The sequence below is a fragment of the Oratosquilla oratoria genome, chromosome 27, assembly GCF_046742065.1.
Source record: "Oratosquilla oratoria isolate Oo_2021 chromosome 27, ASM4674206v1, whole genome shotgun sequence".
Classification (NCBI taxonomy): Eukaryota; Metazoa; Arthropoda; class Malacostraca; order Stomatopoda; family Squillidae; genus Oratosquilla; species Oratosquilla oratoria.
The window spans coordinates 29,788,534-29,800,812 of record NC_134803.1 but is presented as its reverse complement, the minus strand read 5'-3'; the positions used below and the strand labels follow the sequence as shown (position 1 = coordinate 29,800,812).

At 36.0% G+C, this 12,279-nt stretch overlaps 1 protein-coding gene across 36 annotated transcripts in view; it reads right to left on the bottom strand.

Annotated features, from left to right (window-relative positions):
• The window catches only part of MEP-1 (zinc finger protein MEP-1), an 89,226-nt gene that overhangs the window by 45,933 nt on the left and 31,014 nt on the right, over nt 1-12,279 (bottom strand). For 27 of the 36 annotated variants that reach the window (XM_076210367.1, XM_076210353.1, XM_076210358.1 and 24 more), the window contains exon 2: nt 1,713-1,814. In XM_076210367.1, the coding sequence (XP_076066482.1) occupies nt 1,713-1,788 (76 nt within the window). In that variant the 5' untranslated portion in view covers nt 1,789-1,814. Of the gene's footprint in view, nt 1-1,712; nt 1,815-10,709; nt 10,855-12,279 lie in introns of those variants that run through there. The other 9 variants (XM_076210370.1, XM_076210357.1, XM_076210364.1 and 6 more) reach the window with 3 other exon arrangements.

Genomic DNA, 12,279 nt, shown 5'->3' with positions numbered 1-12,279 from the left:
CCTTCTTTAGCTTCTTTTCGTGTCCTTGTTTCTCTTCTGTCCCATTTTAATAAGTTGTCTCTATCAAGAATTTCCATCCCTTTCATAATTCTGTAAATGGTCAACAAATCACCTTTCTCTTCTCTGTTCCAGTGTTGATAGATGTAATTTCTCCAATCTTTGTTTGTATGTCAAATTTGATGGTGTAGGTGCCATTTTTGTTGCTTCTCTTTGAATTCTATTTTTTTTTTTTTTTTGTGCTAGGTGTGCATGTATTACACACATGCACTGACAGTTTCATTAACCACTTCCGTACGATGATGCCCACGTAGGCACGAGTGGGTACAGAAGGATGCTGACGGCTCGGCGTATTGATTATATATATTTTTTGTAGTTGTACATGAGTTACCCCTGGATTCTGTGAACTGGTTTTATCATGTTTTCTCTGTTTATTATTACTCAGAGTAAATGAGAATAAGTAATATAGCAGTGACTTTATATTTTATAATGCGAGTAGTGTGATGCAAATTACCTATGGCAGCTGATGCTGCACGCAAAAATTTGAGTCATACTGAAGTGGCTAAAAAGGATATGGTGGGATAAAAATGTTTCTCTCCTAATGACTAAAGGTAATATCAGCCGATATATTGGTAACAACTATCAGCTGCTTCTATATATATGATGTAGATAATATATGAGACTTATACCTGTTATATATCAATGAACAATAGTTCATTAATATAGCATATCAGTTGTAACAATACCCTAATGAGCTACATAATACAACATTCAAAATGCTTTTAAAGCCTCAAATGAAAAAGACAGATACTTGGCGATACGAATTTGAATACTGAAAATAGGATTATCTATCTCTATATAAAAAACAAATCAAAATTGAATATTTGATGGGTGTAGGATGGGTGCAAGGTAGTCTGCTTTTACTTGCCACCATCTTATCAGGAGGAAAGGCCATTTTATATGCATTAATAATGTCTAATGATTAAAGTTACATAGTAAAGAAACAATATAATTATCTTAGTGGTTACTCATTATGTGTAAGGTCTACTGTTTCTTCAATTTCAACAAAGATCCCTTATAACTGGTCATCATAGGTATTACAACTTTTGAATGTAAATTACAACTGACATATTTGACCAATAGCCATATATATATATATATATATATATATATATATATATATATATATATATACATATATATAATTCCATTGAGCGGTATGAAAGTTATACTGGCCATATCTAAACTACCATCCCCTACTCCACATTTCAACCAAGTTCAGTATTTATTTTTACTTTATCTATTTTTATTTTTATCTTATTTATTATTTTTTTGTGTGAAAAATTAATTTTACTGAACATAGACCCTAAACAGAATATCACATCTGTTTTGGATTCACTGGCACTGTCATCACAATGGTAAAGTTTGTTTAGTGGCGGTGGTGTGTGGGGTGGAAATAAAATAAATAAATAAATAAAATACAATAATGATAACAAAATAAACATGAGTCCTTTGCAGTTGAAATGCTATAAAAGAAAATTCTCTTGTGGCTGCCTAACTTTTAATCATAATAAAGAATTATCTGACTGACAGATGTAATATTTAACTTCATGGTGTTTCCTATAACAGCCATAAGGAATGTATGACATTTCTTTATATATATGATGTGGTAGTATTAATTAAAATATGCACACTGCCACAATAAGTTCACATACTCGCATATCCAACACCCTGAGTACCTTCAGGTGTTAGCCTGTGCTCAGTGACGCTCTCCTGCGCCATTTCTGCCATGGTTGCTCCAGTGGGATACGCCAAACCTGTGAAAAGAATGAAAATATAAGCCTTCTTGATTTACACCAGCAAGTGATACTTAGTCATGTACTATAAAAATGTGCATGGCAATGGAAAAAAGAAGAAGAAAATTACATCGATTCTTCCAGCCAAGATATTTGTAACCATTTTTTAGGAATAGGCTATACACATGCTTTTAGGGGTGCCACCTACACTTTTTCAAATGGGTACCAAGTATACACTGTTATATGATTTCATGATTTATGCACCTCCTCACCTTGCCCAATATATCCCATGGTAAAATAGTCCTACCAATCTCTAAATGTGCGTTCTTGAATTCAAAACTATGGCAGTGAAGAATGAAGTCAATGTCTAATTATCCGCATTAATCACACTATTAGTGTACTGAAATTAAACTTTATGCAGGTGCTCATGATGTTCAAATTTCTAGAAACTGAAATTTCTGCAGTGTTGCCTACTCCAAAGTCCATATATTTATATCAGAATTCCTGAATAATAATGAAACAGTCCCAAAGCATCTCCAAATTACTTATTAAAGTAAATTATATTTATTCACTTAACCCTTTCACTGCCAATGGTTTACAAAATTTGAATATATTTGACAACTGCTCATTGCAAAACAACCTGCCCTTGCCAGAGAAGCTCTATGTAAACATTACTGTTTGGACATAAACAGATGATATAGTTTTATGGACCACCTGAACAAAATAATATCCCTTGCTTTGAGTGGGGTTATAGACAAATATTGCTGTAGAAATACAACACATCAGCCTTTCATCAATGTTTACAATTTGGCTAGTTACATGTTGGGCTGGATAATGTAAGATAAGAAAAAAATGCAAACATTACCACTAAAAAGTCGATATACGTTCTATGGACAACCAAAACAAATGTATCAGAAACAGCTTTCACATCATCCAAATATTCATTCAAAATTAGTCAAATACAAATACCCAACATCTGAACCTAGTAAGCGCTACCATCATACCATGCTTATAAACAAAACAAATTCCTCAAACAACCATTATTCTAATATAATTTGATTCTTGAACATTTTCTCCAAATGCAAAAGAACTCACAGAGAACGCGAACAAATTTAAGCCCGATTATAAAAATATTTATATTAATTTCATAAGCTGGGAGGTAGCAGTTAGAGGCTGAATGGTCCCACATGTATACTATGTCACTTCTAACAGTGAAACATAATGGTGAATTGCGTCGAGATTGAAACGACCAATTATCTGAACTTAATTTAACAATAAAGCGCCCACGTACAATATATATATATATATATATATATATATATATATATATATATATATATATATATATATATATATATTATACACACACACACACAACCGTACATGAATTGTCTAGGTATGTTATGTTAGAAAATAAGATGATAGATCATAGGAGGCGGGACCCATCAAACGTTGTTCCTTTACAATATACTACAATTTGGTAAATATTCTGTGTTTATCAGAGTTTAAATTCCATCCGTATGACGAAGTACCCTTATAATTTGTCCGTTTCAGTTTCATACAAAAAATCTCTACAATTGTCTTGGTTCTTCTTTCATGAGTACAGCGATTCTCAACTGTCTTACATGGAACAGCAGTGATCACTCTACTTTTTACGTTTTAGTTAGAAATGTACAATACATATAGTGTACTCAATTTCAAACCTTAGGCATAGTTATGAAAGAGGAGTATGAAGATAGTATTTCATATATATCCTTAAAACACAGTGGTACCCAATACAAACACTAGAGAAGATTTGTAATTCATTTACACATGCAAGGAACTTCTGGCAACTTTCCTGTGACCCAAACTATCGTACCATGACAAATCGTCGTACAAACTAGGATACAAATTTGCAATTGGTTGAGGGAAGGATATACTCGTAACTGTCTTAAGCAAAGTATTTTAAACCCCAAAGCCAAACTGATTAACGCATAACTTTATTGAAGTAGGTTTGTCACTACCAGGTGTGAACTTTGTATTCTAACTTTTTGTTTCGCATTTCTCAATCCTTTCACTGTAAATACTGTGAGCCGAACACACATCGTAAATGCACTGGGAACTTGTTCAAATGGAAGGAAAATTATAATAACAAATTACTAACAAGTAATATCGGCTTCTTTGTTCCGAGGTCAACATATTGTAAGTATCCTAACCTTGCTGTAAGATTTTCTTATCTTTGGCTACACATGATATTACATACCAGTATTTGTCAGTATTTTCCTTCTGCAGTAACCAGTAATCCAGAATGACTATTTCTTTCACTACGGATACCATCGCACCCTACCAATTACGGTTCTTGCATTTTTTTCCTCATCCCAAGCTATGATCAATTTCAATGTTATCAACATACTTGTCTAATCGATATTCTAATCTACAGGACTGATAATTCCCTCTTGACATTCACTTGGGTTTGCGGTTGGGCTCTACAGCAAGTAAAATGTGCCTTACTGTATTGCATTTAATCCATGATGTGTGTGTGTGTGGGGGGGATAACCCATCATACCTAAAGTGCTAACATTTTTGTTTTGTTTTGTAGGAAGGGTGTGATTTTTTGAATACAGGATGCAAGGTACAGGAGTTTATGAGGTTTGAAAGTGGACAGCTCCACTGTTCATCTTGCAGGAGGTACTTGCCAGTGGTCCACCAGTGGCAAAGATAGGGTCACATAAAAATCAGCAAGGCTTGCCTTTTTATATCATTTAATGATTCCTGGCAGAATTTATTACCCTTGGATATTCAAATATAGCTAGTCCAAGACTCCACCTGAATAATAATCCAAATTAAAAATTTGAATTCAGAACAGAAAAAATAAGATTCCCTTTTAAGTAAATATCATGCTGAAGTAAATGTCAAGGGCAGCAGAGAATTCTAATTAACTTACTAAAGCTAAAAATATTTTATTGACTAAAACCCAATTATTATATGAAAGCCTGTAGTGTTGATACCCCATATTTGTTCCATATTGCAATTTGATCTATACACAGAAACTTGTAAAGGATTTAATATCAATGCCACATTTTTCTCTCTCCTGAACACTCTTCCCTTCATATTTTTCTCTAAAATAGATGCCGTTTATGTGGTTTAATATCATGCAATGTATATGGGACTTGTCACAGTATGCTGTCCATTACAAATGAATGTGCTATATCTGTTTTTTAAACCATCCTTTTCCTGGCACAAACAGACGAGAGATGTGGAAAAATCACCTCTAATGAATTATAATCATGATTACATGAAAAATAAATACTGCCTCTCCCTTTCAGTGATGTGATCAATCATCCTCACATATCAAGGTACTTCAGAATATATACACAATTTACCAATGTAGTTTCTTTCATTTCAAGCACCCCTACTGATCATCAAAATATATCAATGCTTATGTTCTGGGTTGATTGAGACATTGTTAAGTGTAGGGGGGAAGTCTGCTGAGGGCAGTCAAAACAAATTCATGAGCAGTAGGGCATGTGTGAGGGTTAGTATTGGATTTATGCTGTGGATGCATACTTAAATGTAGGTCTTCCTTTCTGTTGTTCAAACTTGAATGAATATTAAGTGCAAAGGTATATCCATAACCTGTCGCACACCATACTTCCAATATGAATTTTTGGTGATACCAAATGTAATAGTGTTAATAAATCTGAAATTTAATTTACATGCTTGTAACTGGGCTGACATAAAGCTTCTGATATGGTTATCTAATGAGGCACATAACTTTGTGGAATACAAACTGGTTATGTAAACAAAATGTAAGCTCTATGTGGCCAACTTGCTAAAATTTGTAACAGTAACTATCAAATGTATGCAAAATTTAAAATCCTATTATTTCAACTCCCATTAGTAGTACTGTGCTTTTTGTTACAAAACCAGTGCTTATAAACTCAAAATTAGCAATGACATCAGTACACAAAATTCTGGATTGAAACATGTATACATTGTAATACCAGAAAACTAATGAATGATACTGGTATTAGCCAAATATGTGCTTGTATACAATAAATTTCTGCTTTTTCAGAAGTTCTCAGACTATTCTAGCATAACTGAAAAATACTAAGATAAGATTTCTTGAGCTGCATAGCTAGAAACTGACAATTGCATCGGAGGCCACACACAAGACTTTCTATACAACAGTAATGAGGTGTAAAAAGAACCAAATAAACAGAAGACCTTGAACAGAGGGTTGATACTTTTTTCTAAAGTTGAGAGGGACCTCAAGGGTTATGACAATCTCATCATAAATTGAGAGCATATGCTGGGAGGGTGTCGCTTCACTAACACATTGCTACCAATCCCCATGGTTTTTCCAAGAAGCTTCCATTCAGTCACTCTCCTCATTAATCCTAAGCAGACAACTCTAGTTATGCAAGTGTGGTTCTTGCTTTTTTTAGGATGGATATTTCTGTGGGGCTAATGTCTGAAGGGGTTTGATGGAGTAGGGAATTCAGTGACCTATCTTGAGGTGTTTGTTTTGTGTTATGAGTGTGAATGTGTTTTTGTATGGATGTGTTTTGTGGTGCAAATGAAAGGTTGTTGTTTGTGTAGTATGCTGCTGGTGTTTTTTTTTTATTCTGCTGGTCAAACTTGTGTAATGCAATGTGATTGGTAGTAATAAATGTATTTCTGATATATGTAAAAAACTATTACTACTGTAACTTTTAAGATACAATAGTTAAAGGCTTCCAACACCATACAATAGTTAGCGCCTTTCATCCAATGCCATTTGAACTCAAACAAAAATTGATGAAAGGTTTCTTGTGATCTTGACTAAACCATTACACTGTAGTTCAAATTTTCAGCCACTTCAAATTATTGTTTTCTGCAGTAATTACCACTATAGTTGTGCTATTATTAATTTTCTGTAACTGACCTACTTATGGTCCAAATGGACTGCTCATTAAATAAGGAATGGTTTACCACATGGATCTGTTCTTGTAATTTTAATTTTATACACAACTTTATGTAGACACAACTTATACAAACCACCCTCCTATGCTTCCAGTTTGGTACTCAGCAATAAAGAAAACAAAGAAAAACCTTCAGACAACACAAAACAAAGTCTAAAAAGTAATTACAATGGAATAAAAATCTTCCCCTTAGACCAGCACATTAGAATAATTGGCACATTTTTATGCCAGACTTCATTCACCCATCACATAAATACAGACTTTTTCCATGGAAAGCAAACCCAACATACGTAAAGAAGCAGGATTTAGGAGTGGATCATGGATAACTTATCACTTATCTAACAAGTCAGTGAGGTTGTGAGACTTGGATTGCTGACACAAAAGTGGCTTTTGCAACATAAATGAAGATGATAAAAACAAATAAAATAACAGATAAATAAGAATAACATGGGCCATTGATGTACTTGTTAATGGTGGTTCTACAAGATGGATATCAGAGAATTATCTTCCAGCCACCCATCTTCAACATATAAACACCTTCACCTCCACCTGGAGGTGAGAGAGATCTTGGGACTACACCTCTAGAAGGTGAGCAGTGACACATTTCAATAATGGCAGGGACATTTCCGCTCAGATTAGTCTTGTAGGACCACTACTTGCAGACATGTCATTAGTCCCACATAAGTAAATGCATATAAAGTATGCCTGTATATAAGTATATATGAACATTAACTGACATAAATATGTACAGGGGCGAAATATATCCACAAAATTTAGTTTATATATATGAAGTTTAAGGGATGAAGAATGAGATGCAATGAGATTGACTGAACACTGACTAAATCCATTCAGATGTATGATTTCCTTGACTAATCTTGTCCTTATTAACTTGAAACTAAAACAAAGCATACTGTAAACATGACTTACATGTGACAAGCTTTGTTAACAGATATTCTAATTCAAGGTTCCCAACTGACAACAGTAATCATCCAAATAAAGGATTTTATGTAAATAACTTGATGCAAACCAATGCAGTGTAAATCCAAAACAATATCTGTAGTTGTTCTGTGGTAAGTTGTTAGTGATCAATCAATTTGCTGTCACAGTTCTCTCTTGCAAGAGACCTGCAGCACCCAGTTATTAATTATAAAGTAATATGGATCCTTTACTAACTGCAGCCAGACACATCCAGATGAGAGCATGTTAATGAAAGTTAAATTTAGTTTTATTTCCAAATAACTCATCTAATAAGGTAGTGGGTGTTTAGCGAGCTGTATTTCTGAATTAGTAAATGAAAACCCCAAACGCCATGTCACAACTTAAATCAAAGTAGACTTATGTAAAAGAAGGACAAAGCACCACAGCCATGTTCATATACCTAAAGAATAAATTCTCTGGAAATCACTTGTGCAAAAATCAAGGAGGATATTTTTGTAGAACCACAGATCATGGAACTGCTCTGAGATTAAAAGTTTGAAAAAGAGGTGACTGAAGTCGAGATCCCTTCCCTGAATATTGTATCATCAGCACATCACATAAGACTTGTCAGTGCTAAAATGCCATGACATAGGGACCAATGATAAGTACCTGCTTGTAGTGGTTCTGCAAAACCTATTAATTCTCACTTCCATCAGGAGGTGCAGACCTGGGGGGGGGGCTGACACTTGGTCTCTGGACTGGACCCAGAATTTTTCTCAATAAATTCAACTGTATTTCTCAATACCTTTTCACTTGTGGAAAACTGACAACTGGAAACCACTCCCCTCTTACTACTTTCAGCCAGTGACACAGAAACAATCCCACACCAATACAACACAGACAATACTCCAAAGTTTCTTCCCAGAGAGAGATGTGGGAGGGTATAGGGACTGTTGCCAGCTGTTGTGGGGATGCAGGTTTTCCACTATGTTGCAGCAGCTAATGAAATTATGATACAACTAGCTTTACACATTTACTCTTAGTCAAAATAGTTCTAGTACCATGTGGTTGTGAACAGCATAACAACCTCCACTGTATATAACAATTTCAATTTCCAACAGCTATTGATGACTGCCATTGTCAGATACAGGTAAGTGATCCTCTTTTATCCACACCCTACAATACCCATGGTTAACTAATTTACATTAATGAGATTACTAGCCCCCTCTGAAATACTGTACTTCCTGGGGCAGAACTGATGAACCTTACCTCAGAAACCCATGGTCAGACTACATACCTCAAGCCCCCATCCCTGTTCATGTTAAAACTACCTGCAGATTCACTGTGAGGTTAGATGTAAGCTAACCCCTTTCCCTGCTGAGGGAAGTTTCCCTCAGTTGATATAAAATTGCCAAGAAGCAAATTCAAAAAATGATAGGTTATTGAAAGAATAAGACCTCTGTACAATTGTTAAATTATTCAAGAGAATTCGAATGACAAAATACTTTTTCCTAGCCAATTCCTTTAAATAATGTCAATGAGATTTAATACATTTCCTGTTCCCAGTTCCATTACGCTGCAAGTCGAAACTGTGGCGACCCTGCCACTTGTGCCCTTATTTGGGCAAATCGCCGAAGACATTAGGGACACGCTGCAAAGTGATGGGACAGAGGGAATGGACTGGACCACAAATAATTTTTTTTTAGCAATTTAAATTTTTTTTTTATTAACAAACGGTAAACTTTCATTTTCTACAAATTTTTGGTGACAGTGATGATGAGAAACAATGACTTCAAGCTGCCTGGACGTGATTACGAGAAGGTTGAAACAATTACATTGATTCCATATTCAATGGATGGAATAACAAGAATCACTGTGAACTCCCACTGGCCTACATTTTGGTTTGCAAGCGTGTGCATGCGCAATTGCACACACGACTCGATGGCGCAGTGCAAGCGATCGCGACCGCCACTACGGCGGTCAAGAGTTCGAATCCCGCCCAGGTCTGAAATAATTTCAGTATCGCTGGGCTGCGAGTCGTCACTCCAACTCTCGTGGGTGGGTAGTTGGGTGTGTGTGTGCATGTGAGGTCACAGTATTACCCATAGATCGATCATATACGATCTTTGAGCTCTCTTCCGGGAGGATAGTAGTTGTCAATCACGAGTCCAACATTTGATCCAAGACCATGATGAATTACACACACACACACACACACACATATATATATATATATATACACGTATATATATATATATATATATATATATATATATATATATATATATATACCTATACATACCTATGCTATTAAGAACACGGGTGCGTGTGTTCACTTATGCAAAGTAGACGACTTGGAAAAAGAAACTAACAAAGCTGAGCGCTTTCGTATATTGCATCCAGTGCAAAAAGTACCTTTTGCACTGAAGATGTAATATACGAATGCGCTCTGCTTCGTTAGTTTCTTTTTCCAAGTTGTCTACTTTGCATATATATACCTATACACACACACACACACACACACACATATATATATTAGCTATGTGTGCGTGTGTATGTAAAATCACTCCCAATTTCGAAGGTACCTCACTCCCGCCACCTTGGAAACGTCGGTGGGACAGAAAATCGTGAGCCATTATTTTAACGAGATATAAAACTCCCGCTAACATGCACTCGATAAATTCAAGTTTAGTGCGTATCTCGTTATATCTACTATAAATAATGTTGAGCAACAATACCTAGTTTCAATTAATTGTTGTATGTCAGTTGTATAATTTCATTGTGAATCACTTCAAGTTTACTGCCAAATCCACACACGCACACATTCATACACACGCACACCAAAGGACTGGAAAAGAGGTATCATTATATTACCGTGTCTAAAATATCACTATAATATGCACTATAAATTCTTGACTTTAAATTCTTGGAAAACCATGTAAAGCCGATGTTATTTGTAACACTTATTGTGCTCAATTATAAGCGCAAAAGTCTCCCCAGCTATCCTTGGCAAGCCCACACATGCGCAGAACAATAAATACCGAGCCGCACTTGCCTGTTTCGGCAAACGGCAGGCGCTTTTATTCTGATGTGGGTCGACCTGAACATGGTCTTGATCAATCGAAATTGTTTTCTGATCGTGGTCCCCCTTCAGGTGAATAAAACAACGTAGAGCGTTCGCTTCACAAAGTCCTCCACAGTACTGATGGCGTTAAAGAAAGTGCTGCCGTTCTTTTTCGCTTGCCTTGTCGAGCGAGTTGCAATCCATCTAACTAATTTGCTTTTCACTTACATGCCAAGGCAGAGATCCCGAACGTATGTGTATTACTCGGAAAAATCAGTTTACCGCCCCCCGGTCGTCGTTAATCCAGCAATGTCTTTCCTAGTCGATTCCAAACAAACGGGAAGAAATGGCCTGCAGCAAATATGGGTCATGCATCACACGATCCATGTTCGGTGATACACCGAGACATTTGCTAAATGGAACTTGTACCAGAGAAGAAATGTTTGTGTATTTTTGTACAGTTCAACAACTGTTGTGCACTCATTTTTTGTTTACGTTGATCATGTTTTGCTTAATGCACAATCGATGCCTCACGATATACGGTAAATATTGATTCCTGTCACAGCTGCACTCCTACTCTGTTCGAACACAAGTACTTCCATACCCAACTCCTGCCAGAGAACCTCCTTCCTCGCCTTTGCAAGTTCCATTCTATCGTAGCACGGCAGTATTTTCTTACATATGTGTTGTCTGTGTCATACTGTTTAATTCGGCATTGCCCCCGTCCCGACAGAGGGCAAAATTCACCAAAACAAGTACAAGATTCAGTGTTCTAATGGCGCGTAATGATGATTTGTTATTTTCATTCGATTACTGATCAACACCGTTATTCTCACCCAGGCTCAGCTCCTATGCGGCCAGAGTGCAAGTACATGTAGAGAAAAAATCACTCGCAAAGAACAGCGTTCTCACTCGCTCAGGTAACTGGTGTTCGATGTAGGATGAACATGATGTTTTCACTGCTGAAGTACACTTATTTTGATTTTCCTAAAACACACGTGGTTTCACTTGTTCTTATTCAAACAAAAAGCTTGCGACTTCACTCGCACATATTTGCATTTCTCCACTTACGGGGAACACTTGCATCCCCACTCTTGTTGTTTAAGTTACTTGCATACGCTATCAAATTTTCATGAACTTTCACTATTGTTTTCTTGTAGAACATTATTCCACACTTGGGTAGAACATTCCTTACACTCATTGGTGTCATCAACGCCACTATGTTAAACATATATCGTATTCACATTGATAAAAAAAGTTGCGTTGCCTACAAGTTTTCTCATTTATATAATAACACCGGTGTTCTCATTTGCGTATAACGTCACTGTTCACTAATTCCACTCGCATTACAATCTTCACCTTCGCAGAACACTCAGACATATGTTTGTTCATACATTTTTCCTCAGGTCACTGTTTTTTTTTTTCTTTCTTGCAAACTGCATATTTTCATTCGCGTAGTACCTGTCTTCCTTGCACAGTACATGTTTACATTTACGTAGTGCATGCCTTTTCTTTCTGTAATGCACTTTCAGTTCACTCGTGGCTTTCAAGACTTCTTGGA